This window comes from Festucalex cinctus, chromosome 21 (assembly GCF_051991245.1).
Source record: "Festucalex cinctus isolate MCC-2025b chromosome 21, RoL_Fcin_1.0, whole genome shotgun sequence".
NCBI classification, from domain to species: Eukaryota; Metazoa; Chordata; class Actinopteri; order Syngnathiformes; family Syngnathidae; genus Festucalex; species Festucalex cinctus.
Genome location: NC_135431.1, coordinates 18,047,492 through 18,063,784, shown reverse-complemented (window position 1 = coordinate 18,063,784; position 16,293 = coordinate 18,047,492). Strand labels below are relative to the sequence as shown.

The window sequence follows — 16,293 nt, the reverse complement described above, 5'->3', positions numbered from 1 at the left end:
TATTTTTGCAGTATTTTTAGTTGCAGCTCTCAGAGCAAATGATTGGGTATCAGAAAACCTCATTTTTTTTTCCCTTTCACCACAGAAGTCAACTTTTCCTTTCTCCTCACTGTGCTAATGTTCTTCCTTTTGCTTGTACTAAACTTTGTTTGACTAACCAATCAGACCATCCAACCACCTGTTTTGATTTTTAGTATTGTTTATTTGAAAGGTGCATATGAATATGCAATGATATAATAGGCTGCAAGTATACAGGTGCATCTCAATAAATCAGAATATTTGACAAAAGGTCAATAATATAAGTAGTTCTATCAAGAAAGTCAAACTCATTGTTTTTTTTCTGTTATGTTTGAGTTTGTAATTTTGTTTGTAAATTTTGGGGTTTTAGTAGCTATAAGCTATAATCACTGAAATTATACATATTGAAATCATGCAATATTTTAACTTGTGATTAATGAATTTCACTTTTTGAAAAGATCCATGATATTCTAGTTTATATCATATTTATTGAGATACTCCTGGAAAGTAGACATTTTGGAGATATGGGTTTCACTTTATGAAATGAGTGATAAAATCAAGTATTAGGATAAAATAAAAACATTTTTTTCTTGGTTAAATAACAATTATAAAAATTTTGTCGAAAATAACGTCCACATGGTTTTCATTTTTAGGTCATCATTTTCTACTGAACGAAGAAAACTGAATATCCTCCTGACTACCAGGAAAAAAAAAATATTGTCCAATCATGTTTGTTTTGATATTCCCCAATCTTTGTGAAGTAACTGGAATACTGCAAACGAAATTTTTTTGGAAAAAAAAAAGTTTTTATTTTTAAAGGGGCTGTCTGCCGGATTCACTCAGGAAAATGCACTTTTTAAATACAGGATGTACACACTTTAACTTTCTCTCAGTCTACACATCTGTGTTTTTGTTAATGTTTTGTGGTAATTTCGTCCAGATTTGTTTTCTCCACTCACTCATTCACACACGTAAGCTTCTGTGAGTGAGTGAGTGGGGAAAAAAAAAAAATCCATGCGTGCTTTCAAATTGCCGCGGGAGTGACGTCACGCAGCTGACACGTTCGCCCGGCCCCGTTTGCGACACGCCACCCCCCGCTCTGCGATTGGCTGGAGGGTTGTAAACACTGTCTTTCCCCTGAAACGTCCTGCTGTTTACAAAACAAACACAAAATGGTAAAATACAGGCTGGGGAGGTGGGGGTTTAGGACGAAATTACCACAAAACATTAACAAAAACACAGATGTGTAGACTGAGAGAAAGTTAAAGTGTGTACATCCTGTATTTAAAAAGTGCATTTTCCTGAGCGAATCCGGCAGCAGCCCCTTTAAGCTATGATGTCTACTACAGAGGACATTTTTTAAAACTTAAATGCTAGGCTCAAATACAGTTAAAATAATTCAAACAATACTTTGTGTTCTTAAGAGTCTTATAGAACACATGCTAACAACATTTAAAGCCTAAATTTGTTCAATGAAAAGTGTTATACACTTACTGTTCCTCTTCCCTAAAAAGTGCTTGCACTAAGGGAAGCCCCACCCCTACATATTTGGTATCATTGGAAAGCTCTGAATGTTCTCGAGAGAGCACAAAAGGAGTTAATTCAATCGTGCGCACTGGGTGGGAGATATTCAGGTTTAAAAAGGTCCACTACAGAGGACAAATCACTGCTGACGAAATCGCTACTGCCACCTGTGGCTGAAAAATGAAACTTCTTCACGTACACAATGCTCGCGCATGATATCCGCAGACAGGGCGAGAAATTCACACCCAAGTCTGAAAACTATTTGTCAGAGGCTTGCAGAAGTACCCATTGTGTTAATCTACTCATTAGAAAATGTTTTAGTTATATATTAGTAGAGATGTGCAAAATTTCCGATTCTTAGATTATTCACGATTCGGCCGTGGAACAATCGAGAACGATTCACAAAAGTCCAAATTCCGATTATATAAATATGCCAAGGGAACCGAAACTAAAAGTGGACCGGAGCGAAAAGTACGCGGAACTGAAACGCAGTAGCGCGCGCGGTCTTCGGGACGCTTAATGGGACGGACCGAGAGTACACATCCACAACTCACGCCTCGACATTCAAAACAACAACAAGCATGGCTGAGCTGACCAACCCACCTCTTCGTCAGATCAGACCTGCTCCGAAAAGGCAAACAACTTGAGGCGGAAGTATCAGCTAGCTGGCTGCAGTGCGTCGGTTAGCGTTCTACAGGGCGCCGCGCAGTGATACGAACGAACGAACAGAAAAGTAGTGGCTGGCGGTAATGGCGTCTGACTTTATTCAGAAAAGAGTATTGTGGTGGAAATGTATCACGCTTTTGAAAACAAATAGTTTTTTTTAGAAGAAAAACGCTTTATTTCCGAGACCCCAGCCAGCTTGCTGGTCTATTTTCCTCTCGTCCAACGTCGAACATGAACGCGTGTCACCGAACGCTGTCAGAAAGAAGTCAGTGCTGATCGCACACACGGGAGGTGAGGATCAAATTGAGATTCATGTTAAAAAAGCCGAACGATCCCTTTAATGTTTACACGTTCATGTTTTCACAAGTTAAAAAGCAGAAAAGCACTTGAGGTTTTTTTTTTGTTGTACCTCTGAGAAACTTTAATGTTTACATGTTCATCTTTACACAACTTAAAAAGCAGGAAAGCACTTTTTTTTTTTTTTAGGCACTTGTATTGAAGTAGTAGTTCACATTGTCTTTCATTTATATCTCAGTGCACTTTTGAGTGGATAAAAATAATATATTTTTGCTCAATGCTATGTTTTATTCTGTTGAAGACTGAATATACTTAAAAGCTGTTGTTACAGAATGAGGACTTGAGTATTTTATTTACTGTTTTGAACTGTTAACTTGATACTGAAATAGTAGTTTATTTTGGCCTGAGAGGACTTTTGTACTATTTTTGTAACTAATGTACGAAACATTAAAAGCACCAAAATACATTGTTTTTTTTCTGCTGCCTGGGGGGAAATCAATAATCGTTTTATAATCGAATCGTAGCCTCTGAATCGTAATCGCAATCGAATCGTGAGGTGCCCCAAGATTCCCACCTCTATATATTAGTAGTTTTTACTTCTATGCTTTTTTTTTTTTTTCATGATAATGAATATTTTGAAGTTGTACCCATAATTTAGTGCCTCGTCACATTGCAGATGGGTCGGACTCGCGCGACAAACCCAAGCTGTACCGCCTCCAGCACAGCATCACCGAGGTGGGCTCTGACTGTACGGAGGACGGCGCCATCCAGGTAACCCAGGATGAAATTGTCCTCCCCGTCGCTCAAATTTCCGTTCCGCCGGTTTGTGACGGTTACACGTGCGCCGCCAGCTCCTGGGCCCGGGCGTGCTGCCTCACCACTGCAACCTGACGCACAGCGAGGGTTTAGTGACGGTCACGCCGCACGGCCCCGACGCCGACACTTTCGTGGACGGCCAGCGCATTGTCGAGACGGCAGCGCTGCGCTCGGGCGCCACGCTGCGCTTCGGATCGGCGCACGTCTTCAAGTTCGTCGACCCGCTCTACGACCAGGGCGCCAAGAGGGAGCCGGCCGCCATCATGCGCGCCAGGCACAAGTCAGGGTGAGGAAAAACACTACTTGGAGTCAAAAGTAGAATTAATAGCACTGTTTTTATTTGCTCAAAGCCTTTTCGAGCTCCTCATCTGACGGCGACCTCGTGGGTTGTACATAATTCACCTACGGAACGTTGTGGACGGTGGGGTGTTCCGTGTGGGAATGTTTTGTTTGACACTGAAACGGTAGTTGAATTGCCTGCTCGCTTCCCTCTCACGTGTTAAAAGTGAAGAATTGAGGACAAGGAAAGCTGATGTCAATTAACTCATTCACTGCCTTTGACAAGTATACTTGTCAATTGTATTTTTTAGAGCGGTGCTAAATGGGGGCGAATCTGAGCATGCTCCACTGTAAATATCAAACTTGGAAACAACTTTACTGATGCCCAACCACCGGTAGATGACATCATTGCCCCATTTTATAGGAAATAAACACAGTTTCAGAGTCCATGGGAGAAATGGCTGTATTTTGGCAAACCTACATTTTTCTGCTGTCAATTATAAAAGAACGGGACGGGACAAAAATTAGGGAGTCTATTCTGTTATTTGGTAGATTCGGTTTATATATAATTATTGAATGTAATATCACGTGAGTATTGGAAATGTAAAAATTTTCTATAATGACTGGCAGTGAATGAGTTAAGCTAGCACTTGGCTCCGTTGTTGACACTCCGCCACGACTCCCGTCACTGCTCGCTACAACCTCTCTTAACGATGACGTCACGTCATTGCCACACGTAATAAATGACCCGTCTGCGTGGCTACATTACTAATATCGCCACAAATGTCAACTTTATGTTTCATGTGGGGTTAAATTAAAGTCAAATAAAAGTCACAACTGTTACTTGAAACAACTTTGCCCTTGCGCAGCGCATATTTAATTCAACATTAAATATTAATATATAAAGACGATGATGAGGTTTGAGATGAAGGGAGCGACGGCTCAGAGCAAATGAGAGGAGACCAAGAGCAAAGGTTGCTCGGACCCTCTAATCTCATCAACGTGGTGCAGGGTGGAGCCTTGTCGTCTTCCTCATCTTTTTCCTCCTCCTCGGTTCCCACACTTACGCGGCCGACAAGAATGAGAGCACAAGAATGAAAAGCAACAAAAATCTTTGGATTTCTATTTGATGGCAGTGACGGAGGATTGAGAGTTGTCATCGCTTTTTTTTATTTGGCTTGATTACCTCCACCAAGGAGCTATTGAATGGAAACAGGTTTGTACATTCACATGTAACATGACCATTAAAGGAAAAAAAAGGGGATTGTCACAATTAGTAGCTCCATGTCGATAGAGCCATACTGCGTGTACGTTTCGGAAGACTTTTGACATGTTAACAAGCTCCTTGAGTTTCCTCTTTGAGTTATTTGGGAAAGTGGAGTGATCGAATTTGTCACTTTAAACACTACTTAGTATTTTTTTTTCCCCTCCCACAAATTTAAAACTTGATTCTGTGCAGCTTTTGACAGCTGGAAGTCACGTTTGGCTGTGTGTCCTGGAACAGCACAGTGGCATCTTCTTCTTTTACAGCCAATACAAACGCCTCAAACATTGTGCGCGGGTGTGTGCACATAGAATACTATGCGTGTATCTCCTCAAACATGACGTTGTTTGCTGCCATCTTTTCACTCGCCTCCCACGGAATTGCGATTTGTGCCAGGATGCTTTCCAAGTGTCTCCGCCTTCCTGACCGAGAAACGCATGGAAAAGTTTTGTGCTAATTATTACCACACGGGCATTATGTTTTCCTGAATGTTGCTCCCTCTCAGCTGAGTTGGGACATGCACCTCCCTGTCAGTTACTTAGTGTACGTACTGTACTGAATTGTGCCATACAGTGTTTGGTTTGTACCTGGGTTGCGCGTGAGCTCCTGTTGACCCCAATGCGACGTCCTCAGTCTTCACGTGTTGCTTTTGTATGTGTGCTGCAGCAGCGTTCCCGAAACCACCTTTGACCTTCAGGGAGACATCCACAGTGGGGCCGCCATGCCCACCAGCAAGGTAACACACATACGGTTTATATGAGGGAACTTGACATGCCTGAAAGCAAGTGAGGTCACACTCGCGCGTGTGTACATGCAGAGCTCGGGGAAGCTAGAAATGGAGCGCGGGATGGTGAAGCCGATGATCCGAGGCGAGCTGCAGGATGGCTCGGCCGACCGGCCTGAGTTAACTCTGCCGGCCAGCATCGAGTTCAGAGAAAACTGTGAGTCAAAACTTGACACAAACTAAGGCGGGGCCAAATGGGCTTAAAGACAATTTTCAAATTTACTAAAAAAAAAAAAAAAAAAAAAAAGTGGTTAGTTGTTTATTTTTTATTTTATTTTTATTTTTATTTTTTAAATTTGCCAAAAAAATCAAAAAATTATGGAAAGTATGGCTGGGAGATATGGTCAAAAAATAACATTTTTTATTTATTTTTTTTCATTCAGGACGATTACATAAAATAAAATGACGATGACAAAATGACTGTATCGAATTAATTTTATTTCTTGCCCAGCCCTAATTGAAAGTAAATCCTGACTATGTTAATTAATTGCCCAGCCCTTACACAAATTAGCTCCCCAGTGGAGGTAACACCACTGAGTGTGTGTTTTTGACGACTTGGTAACTTTGTGCGCAGCCGAAGACACGTTCCTGTCGGCCATCATCAACTACACCAACAGCTCGACGGTGCACTTCAAGCTGTCGCCCACGTACGTCCTGTACATGGCGTGCCGCTACGTGCTGTCGCCCACCTACCGGCCCGACATGTCACCCTCGGAGCGCACGCACAAAGTCATCGCCATCGTCAACAAGATGGTGAGCATGATGGAGGGCGTCATCCAGGTGAGTGCTCGTCACGCTCGTCCTCTTGTCCTCCGCGTCCGACCTGCGTACGCCGCACTTTTCACTTGTCATTTTGCGTATAACAAGCTCACATTTAGATGTCTGTCTGTCCACACTTCACCTCTGTGACGCCAGTTGTCGTTTGTACGTCTGTCACCGGTAGCGCAAAAAGCTAATGTGCAAATGTGTGTATGGAGAGTTTACGGTTTATTTTATGAATGGCAACTGATAGCCCAGTTAGCACAGAAAAGGACTTGGCTGTTAATTCAACAATTTGATTAAGTTTAGTTCAGGTCAATTCAGTTTTATTTTCATGCCAACAAGCTGTTATTTCAAGGCACTTGCTTCTCTCTTTTCCGAAAATAAAAATTTCTAATTTGTTTGATACATCATGTTGCATCATCTTCACAAAAATTGTTTCTCAATATTACAGCCATCCATTTTTAACAAAACAAGCTTAGTTAAATTATTTGAATCTATTTTGACTTATTGTCTAAAACTATATTTCAATCTTGATGCAACATGCCACATGGCTCCCACAGAGTTTCATTACTTTTAATTCGTTAATAATGACCAAAAAAAAAAGACATTGACCATATTTGGATGCGATGGAATGGAGCAGGTTGAAATTCCTCATGCAGTCATAAGTCTCGCAGTTAATTATGTAGCTACTTTTTGTAATTCCTTAAAATGTTGCCTCTTCATTTTCACTCAGTTAGCTAGGACAGACTTCAGCGCAACCCTAATTGAGCACAAATGATTTCTACAGTTGCGAGGACCTTGGAACAAAACGCTGCTTGTCATATTTGAATGTGACAAAGGACAAACTTGTCGTTGTCAACCATGACCACGTGTGTGTGTGTGTGTGTGTGTGTGTGTGTGTGTGTGTGTGTGTGTGGGTGTGTGGGTGTGTGGGTGTGTGTGTGCGTGTGCGTGTGTTACCATAGTGTAGCTGTTGACGTGTTCTCTCTCTGTCCTGTGAATGTGTCCTTCCTCCTCCTCCTCCTCTTCCTCCTCCGTCCATGCAGGAAAGTCCTGAAGGGGATCAGGTAGGATAGTACATCATGAGACTTTCACTCTTTCTCCCTCACTCTCTCTCTTCCTCCCAGGGTGGGCGATTTAAAATATATTTTTTAAATGAATTAAAATGCTCATATACACCTTCGGAATGTCATTCCCTGTCATCATACTTTTAAGTACGTTTAAACATCAAACGACCATTTTAGTGCATCAAAACAAATGACTCATTACTACTGTATGTGGCACAAATGCAGTTTTGAAATCCAAAATACTGTTATAATATAGTGGGACGTCACCAGATGCAGCTGCTACATGTCATGAAATAAACAGTGCTATGAAGCATCATGTGGCTCATTATCCAAGGTTATTTCTAATCATGAGATGATTTGTTTTTAGTGTAAGAGTGACTGCAATTGCTCAGTCAGAAGACCTTGTCTTATGTCACGTTGTCACAAATTAAAAAGAGAAAAAATATATATTATAGGGGTGGGAGAAAAAATCGATACCGCAATATATTGTTGCGCTCTCTGTTGCAATAAATTATCGATACAATGACGGTAGATATCGATATAATATGTCCAGTTGTGCAGTGTTATGTTTTAAATGTTTATGCACTTTAATTTGTCTCACTTTACAATGTTTACAGTTAAAAGGCTCAGAGGCAGTGAGGCACTATGCAGAACTTTGTACATTGTACAAATTTTTGGCATTGAATAAATGCATAATTAGACATTTTCCTTTTTATGGCCATTTGTTGGCTTTTTCAGTCACATATCGTGATATATTGCTAAAATTTTTTTTTGCCAATATATAAAAAATCGTAGATATCGTGTATCGTGATATTATCGATATCGTGAGCCAAATATCGCCACAGTATCGAATCGTGGTTTACCCGTATCGTCCCACCCCTACTATTTCTTACAAGTACAGCATGCGCTGCGATTTATCAAACCTGATACAAATTTCGAGTTGTCAGCATTTTCGAAGTGTCAAAAACAAAAGTCATTGTGATATCATTTGGGATGTTTTTTTGTTTTTGTTTTTTAATATGTAGTGACGTTTTATTTAATTATTAATTTTTCCAATTCAGCTAATAATGATGAGCTTTTTTGAGTGGGACTTGTAGTTTTAATTTGTTTTGTTTTTTGCCAAAAGTGCTTCTTTTTACTTTTTTTTTTTTTTTTTTTTAAATTATTATTAATTTCATTATTTTTTTTGCTGTACTGTCTTTTCTCGTCATGATAAAGCAGGGGTGCTTGCTTATTCTGTAGGCAGCTAAATGAAGCCTTGTAAAGCTTGTGTGCACCCTCTAGTGGTTGGCTGACTACTGGTTGAGAAAGTGCTTGATTCAGGTTAATTTAATCGTGGAGGCCAAAATCACGATTAAAATTCAATTAATTGTACAGCATTGATGACAGAAAATATTATTTTACTGGTCTGAAAATCGTACTTAATTAAACCCTCAAAAATGTTGATAATTTGCAGCAATATTGACAGTTATAAATATGCTAAGTAGGCTTAGATGTCGTCCAACCTTGTCACATATCTTCTTCCTTATTCTTTTTTTCTGTCCTTTCCGTGCTTCTTTCACAAGAACCCCCATTGGTTGTTGCTGCTGCTGCTGCCGCCGCTGCTGCTGCTTCTTTATTTCTGCCACTCTAACAGAAATGTGAAATAAAACAACCAGTATACAGTGGTCCCTTGGCTTATGAGTGCTCCAGAGTAGTAGTTTTTCGCGTTGTCACTTTGGTGATATATTATGTTTTGTTTCAAGTGAAAATTTGAATTACCAGTGAGCTTCAGATACACAGTGAAGTGAAAGAAATAGGTACACATCCAACACACACATACAACCGTATGGACAGTAGTTGCACTTTATAAAAGAAATCTTTTTTTTTTTACTTTACCATCTCTTTTTATCATGTTGTTGTACAAGTGTTATGTTCTGTTTTCTTGATGAAAGACGCATACCAAAAGTTGATATGATATTTAGACTTGAAGTTGATTAGTTTCTGAGCTTGGTTATGGAGCAAATTGATCTCGTAAGTCAAGGTGCTAGTGTACAAGACGGTAACGCAGCCTTCCACAGCCGGAAAAACTTGACGTCATCACCAACTAATGATTCCATTCAGCTTCCGGGACCTGCCTGCCTGCCACTAAACCAAAAAAAGAATCCCGAGCGGCCGGGTTGAAACCAAATCCTCGTCCCTGTGCAGTGGTTGCATCCTTGCGTCTTGTGTGACGTGACGCTTGTGTATGAAAGACTCATCCGCCTCTTAACGCTTCATCTGTCTCTTATTCCTTTTTTTTTTTTTTACTTTTCATTTTGGATGCACTCGGCTCCTTAACAACCCCCCGGCTGCTCCCAATGATGAGTTCATTTGTCTTCTGTTTTTGGTTTGTTTGACTTTCTTCTCCCCCCAAGGTGGGTAGGGATAGATAAGTGCCCGCTCTAATTGGTGGATTATATTAAGCAATCATTTCCTCAGATAGCAAGCCATGTCCTCCTACATTTCCATATCAAGATGACTAAACTGTTAAAAAATAAATAAATAAATAAATAAATACAAAAATCTTAACTTATTTTCACATTGGCAGTACTGGGCCTGTGTGTAGAATTTTGAGGGAAAAAATATTCTTATAATATAGTCTAATGTAATCTTATTTTGCCTATGCTTTCTAATGGTGTCAAAGTTTAATGCTTTGGACAATTTGCTATAAAAAAAGCAAACATGATTAACTAATTTGCGCCCAAAAATGTATAAATACGTTCTATTTAAAATATTACCATCCTCCCAAAGACGTATTTATATTTATTTATTTATTTATTTATTTAATTAATTATTATTATTTTTTTAATGCTAGAGTATACAGAAGGCTTTGATGCATCCTCTGAACTGAGAATGCTTGAAGCAATGGTAGTTATTACAAAAACGACCAGCAGGTGGCAGCAGAGTATGAGATCAACCAGGGCCATGTTGCAAAAGGCTCTCCACTGTTTTAAACAGATTTGTGCATAATAATGAAGCTTGGTCATATTCTAATGCAAATTGCTGCAAAACGGAAACGGAGAGAAATATACCTTTTTTTTTTTCCCTGATGAAAGAAGAGACTCTGATCTATCTTTTGGTAGGTTTCATGTTTAGAACACAATAGAACACAATATTCTGTGGGCCTTGCAAAATCAGTCAAAATCCAGTAAAACAGCCAGGAGCGTAGGCAAGGCAAGGCAAGGCAAGTTTATTTGTATAGCACATTTCATACACAAGGCAACTCAATGTGCTTTACACGAGGAAAGACAACACATAAGCATCAAGAAACAGTAGTTAACATTCAGAGGAAGAAAAATAAATAAAAATAGGTTACAAACTAACAATCTTAAAACATTATTCAACAAACTTTAAAAAATTTAACATAAAAAAGTTTAAAATGATAATGATAAAAATAAAAAATAAAAAATAAAAATAAAAATAAAAAGTGCCCGCTCTAATCGTAGGGGGTTGCTTCAGTGAAAATGGCTGCGAGTGAATGAGTTAAGCCATTTATTGTACATCAATGGCTAATTTAACCACCCGATTTGAACTTGTGAATATTATTCAAAATAATAAAACCATTCGATTAAAAAAATTTGATGCAAAATGACGTCATTTTTTAGGTGACCCCAAGTGGACACAAATAATACCTGCACCTTACATGCATAGTTTTTCATTTGTGGTGTTGTTTGTCCATCCATCCATCCATTTTCTTGACCGCTTATTTCTCACAAGGGTGCTGGAGCCTATCTCAGTTGACTTCTGGGCAGTAGGCGGGGTACACCCTGGACTGGTTGCCATCCAATCGCAGGTTGTTGTTTGTATGTCTGAATAATTGAAAAATCCATGAAGTCATTCCTCGGTTAATGAATTCAAAAAATATCTCGGTTAGCTGCAGCCCTAGCCTCATGCGTAATCGGGTGGGTTTTAATCCAAAAGCCACTAAGATCTGTTTTGAAGCGTGTATTTTGACGTATTGATTCTGAAGGAAATGCAGATGTCCACAAGGTGGTGCTGATGAGCATTAATACAAAACATATTGTGCTTGTGGAGGAGGACTTGGCTACTGCCTGGGGACTTGATGTTGTGACTGGAGGACTGGTCACTAGTGTCGCCCCCGACCTTTCAATTGATTGGCCGACAGTAATGACCAGCCCTTTGTGTGGGGAGAGAAGGTGGTGAAGTGTGCTGGGCATGAGTCTGTCCTTCAAGTAACAACTCTCTCTTGGCTGCCACCGAAACCGACTGTCTTGGAGCGATACGAGCGTAACACCTTGGCGTTTTTTTTTTCTCTGCGTGTGTTTGCGACTTTGCAGAAGCAGAAGAACATCGCGGGCGCGCTGGCCTTTTGGATGGCCAATGCCTCGGAGTTGCTCAACTTCATCAAGCAGGACCGCGACCTGAGCCGCATCACGCTGGACGCCCAGGACGTCCTGGCGCACCTCGTCCAGATGGCCTTCAAGTCAGTATGACTCAATATTGCAACAAAAAAAGCGTGTCCCGTTACACACAAACGTGAATTTATGTTCCTACAAAGCGACAAGCGAGTGAATTGTATGAATCGTTTGTGGGTGTGCGTTGGCAGGTACCTGGTCCACTGCCTGCAGGCCGACCTCAACAACTACATGGCCGCCTTCCTGGATGATCCGGAGGAACACAATCCCCAGAGACCCAAGATAGGTAAAGGATTAAACCGTTACCTTTCAAGATTGGAATACCATAGCCAAATATTTACTTTTTTTTTTTTTTTTTTTTTTTTTTCTTCTTCTCAGAGGATGTCCTGCACACGCTGACGGGCGCCATGTCGCTGCTGCGGCGGTGTCGCGTCAACGCGGCGCTGACCATCCAGCTGTTCTCGCAGCTCTTCCACTTCATCAACATGTGGCTCTTCAACAAGCTGGTAACGGACAGCGATTCGGGCCTGTGCTGCCACTACTGGGGCGCCATCCTGCGCCAGCAGCTCAGCCACATCGAGGCCTGGGCCGAGAAGCAGGGCCTGGAGCTGGCCGCCGACTGCCACCTCAGTCGCATCGTGCAGGTAACCACACGCTTGCTTCGTACTCTGAAATTATTAGACCGAATTCTCTAAAAATAATACGATTGTGCCAATATTTTGGATTTTAGAGTGGTAAAATCTTGTTAATTTGTTAGTCTAATTATAAAAAAAAAAAAAAAAAACCCTGCTAGTCTAAGGCTTGTGCGTGTACACGTGTGTCTTCCAGGCCACTACCCTGCTGACCATGGACAAGTACTCCATGCAGGACGTCCAAAACATCCACAGCACTTGCTTCAAGCTCAACTCGCTGCAGCTCCACGCGCTCATGACCAACTACCACTGTGCTCCCGACGAGCCTTACATCCCGCCCGTAAGACCCCAACGTCCTTTCTTAGCTAGTTGCTAATTCCAAAACATTTGGGTTATTAATGTGAAGTTTTAGGATAACACTTTCCTCATATCGATCGAAATTAGGCCCCCAACGATTATTTTTATAATAAATTGTTCTATTCAAAAGGACCTGATAGACCACGTGGTGGCGGTGGCGGAGAACACCGCGGACGAGCTGGCACGTAGCGACGGCCGCGAGGTGCAGCTGCAGGAGGACCCTGACCTGCAGCTGCCCTTCCTGCTGCCTGAGGACGGCTACTCGTGCGACGTGGTGCGCAGCCTGCCCAACGGCCTGCAGGACTTCCTCGACCCGCTGTTGCAGAGAGGTATGCAGGCCTCTTGCGTACACATGACAGTTGATTGACCTGGTTTGATATTTGACACAGTCAGTCAAGAATAGAGCTTTAAAAAAAATGCTGCAGTTACGACTGAGCAACTAGCCTGGATGTACTACAATTATGGGGGGAAAAAAAGTATTCCAAGTAAAAATTGTCCATTTTAGTGGTCAACATTTGTTTTTGTTTTTGTTTTTTGTTTTTTGCCTTATTATGGCCCTGTCCCAGTGTTATCATGAAAAAAAAAAAATCCATTATAGCATTTTATTGTGATCAAATGTGTTTTAATTCCAAAAATATTTCAATTCTGTTCCTAAAGGTAAATTTTTTGTGATAGTGTATGGGATTTTGGTGGCAGAAAGTACATCTTCTGGTGCTTAAACATTGCCGTTTCATGAGCAAATACTGCACATTTGCCGCCGTAAATGGAAATTTTGTTGTATTTATTCAGATTTTTGGTTGGAATTTGAAGAGTCAATTCAAATATTTGACAGAAAAAAACTCAAATACAGCAGACATGTCTATGAGTTTCTATGGGAATGTTTTTAATCTTTCCCCCCAACCTCATCATGGTTCAAATGTGCCCTCTTGTTGATGTGAGCATTATAGATATTTGAAAATCAGTTGTCTTAATGACTATTTGATAGTTGAGTTAAGGTCTGCTATTAACAACTTTTAGTTATTTTGTGGTTAAGCATGAGAGACATTGTGTAACTTTTCCCGTGCGTGGGTGCATTTGTTTTTTTCCCCACCAGGCTTCTGCCGGCTGACGCCGCACCCTCGCTCGCCCGGAACGTGGACGGTCCACTTCGAGGGGGCCGACTGCGACAACCACTTCTCCGCTGTCAACAGCTCTGACATGGTACTTACCATGAAGCGTGTGCGCGTTACTGTGTGTGGTCCCATTTGCCATCAAAAGAGCTATGATTTCACACAACAAACACAAACATTAAAGTGCCGCTTAAGCGCATGAGTGAGCTTATAGTACAAAATGAGAGCGTTTCAGTAATAAAATGTGCACACACCTTCTCTGTAATTGCCACTTTAATCCCTGTCTTTATACCAATTTTCAGAACGCCACGTAATCACACAAACACATCAGTGTATTTAAAATAGCGGCCGAATGGCGAGACTTTTTCATTTGATGTTGATGATGAAGGGATTACATGTAAACGACTCCACTGCTTGGAAATGCATTCATCATTTCCAGAACCCAGTAAAGCGGGATATTGTGTATGGTTGTGTTCATGGCTACAATTTCTTTCAAGATAATAGGACATGAGAAGGGAGTCTCAGGTGTTAAAGTCCCTGTTAACTCATTTGCTCCCAGAAATGTATAAAAACGTTCTAAATATTGCCATGGTCCCAAAAACGTATTTATACGGTTTTTATGTTTGTTTTTTTTATTTATTTTTTTGTTTTTTTTATGCTAGGGCATACAGAAGGCTTTGATGCAGCCGCTGGCCTTAAAAGGTTGCTTAAAGTAATGGTAGTTACTTGGTAGTAATACAAAAAAACGGCCAGCAGGTGGCAGCAGAGTATAAGAGATCAACCAGGGCCATGTTGCAACAAGCTCTTTTCCCCAGTGTTTTCAACAGATTTGTAATAATGAAACTTAGCTATATTCTAATGCTAACTGCTGCAAAACGGAAACAGATTGGAATATACTTTTTTTTTTCCTTAAGAAAGAAGAGACTCTAATCTTTCTTTTGTTGGTTCCACGTTTTTTATAGCAATATAACACAATATTCTGTGGGCCTTGCAAAATCAGTCAAAATGCAGTAACATAGCCGTGATCGAATGTTGTTGCTTCAGTGAAAATGGCTGGGAGTGAATGAATTAATTTAAAAAAATAAATAAAAATAAAGCTTGTAAAATCGACATGGTGCAGAGAGAGAAGAGTGTCGTTGCTAAGCCTGCAAAATCTGAATGATGAAAAAAATAACCAAGTATATAAAATCAGGCTTGAATGTAGTGTTATTTGTAAACACAGAATTGGCTGTTAAACTCTCATCCCCCGACATCCACGTCACTCGCCAGGATAGGCCCCGCCTTTAAAAGCCTTATATGGTGAAAAGTTAAAGATACTACAGTGGAATGGCAACCCCAAGTGAACCATGTCAACTCAAATGTTACTTACGTGAGAACTATGTTTGCGTGACCTGCACGTAAGCTTTTAACGTCCGAGTGACATTGTGGGCGTTTGTTTTCCCTCCCACAAGTGGCCACCTCTTAAACACATAAGTGTCCATTTAAGCGGCTATTATGGTTTTCGCCAAAGTCCGGGAAATGTCGACGGTAAAAGCTTTCCGTTAGTAGACTGTTGCCACCGTGGATTTAAGTGAAAGTGAGTCAACAACTGCACGCGCCCGTTACTCGCACATCAGGCTGTTCCAAACGTCGCCTCGCGTGCCTTTTCCTTGTGCTTGCCACACACGATGACACAACACTGACAAAGGAGGCGGGAAAACAACACGCGCGCACACGCACAAATTAGACGCAGGCGTCTTGTTTTCCCGTCTTGCCACCAGCACGTTTGCGTTGGACGGCGCTTGAAAGAGAAATTTTCTCTTGTGATGTGGGAAAGCTTGGTAACGCTCGGCCTCCGCGCTCACTAACCCGACCTTGCGCATCTGTGCGTGTACGAGAGAGTGTGAAAGAGCGAGAGGCGGTGTGTGTGTGTGTGTGTGTGGGGGGGGGGGGGGTGTTGGGGTGTGTGGGTGTGTGTGTGAGTGTATGAGAGACTGTGCGTACGAGTGTCCTGTGAGAGAGAGGGTGTGTGCATGTGCAGCTATGGTGTGGTTTCCATTCTTGACTGCCATCCAGCAACCAGCAGTTCCTCAGCGGTTCTCCTCCTCCTCCTGCGCCATCTCTCCCTTGTTTATGCGCCTCCTTCGTCCAGCCGACACGCACGCATTTACCCCGAGGTGCCAGCAGGAACCTCCGTCACTCACTGTTGTCTTCACTTTTCGTTTCTTGTCTTCCCACCCGCCGTCTCAGCCAATGAGGAAGGAGCCGGAGGTGGTGACGGTGACGCTGAAGAAGCACAACGGCATGGGCCTCAGCATCGTGGCCGCCAAGGTAAGCCCGAG

At 41.5% G+C, this 16,293-nt stretch overlaps 1 protein-coding gene across 19 annotated transcripts in view; it reads left to right on the top strand.

The window, feature by feature from the left end:
- afdna (afadin, adherens junction formation factor a) overlaps positions 1-16,293 on the top strand; it is an 82,183-nt gene that overhangs the window by 42,981 nt on the left and 22,909 nt on the right. For 16 of the 19 annotated variants that reach the window (XR_013281062.1, XM_077509776.1, XM_077509777.1 and 13 more), the window contains 13 exons: positions 3,182-3,276; positions 3,357-3,607; positions 5,531-5,600; positions 5,682-5,805; positions 6,223-6,428; positions 7,457-7,477; positions 11,797-11,942; positions 12,066-12,160; positions 12,253-12,518; positions 12,703-12,846; positions 12,994-13,192; positions 13,957-14,063; positions 16,202-16,282. Coding sequence is in view for 18 of the 19 variants with exons in the window: in XM_077509776.1 (XP_077365902.1) it covers positions 3,182-3,276; positions 3,357-3,607; positions 5,531-5,600; positions 5,682-5,805; positions 6,223-6,428; positions 7,457-7,477; positions 11,797-11,942; positions 12,066-12,160; positions 12,253-12,518; positions 12,703-12,846; positions 12,994-13,192; positions 13,957-14,063; positions 16,202-16,282 (1,805 nt within the window). In the remaining variant the exon portion in view is untranslated. The remainder of the gene's footprint in view (positions 1-3,181; positions 3,277-3,356; positions 3,608-5,530; positions 5,601-5,681; positions 5,806-6,222; positions 6,429-7,456; positions 7,478-11,796; positions 11,943-12,065; positions 12,161-12,252; positions 12,519-12,702; positions 12,847-12,993; positions 13,193-13,956; positions 14,064-16,201; positions 16,283-16,293) is intronic. The other 3 variants (XM_077509779.1, XM_077509790.1, XM_077509791.1) reach the window with 1 other exon arrangement.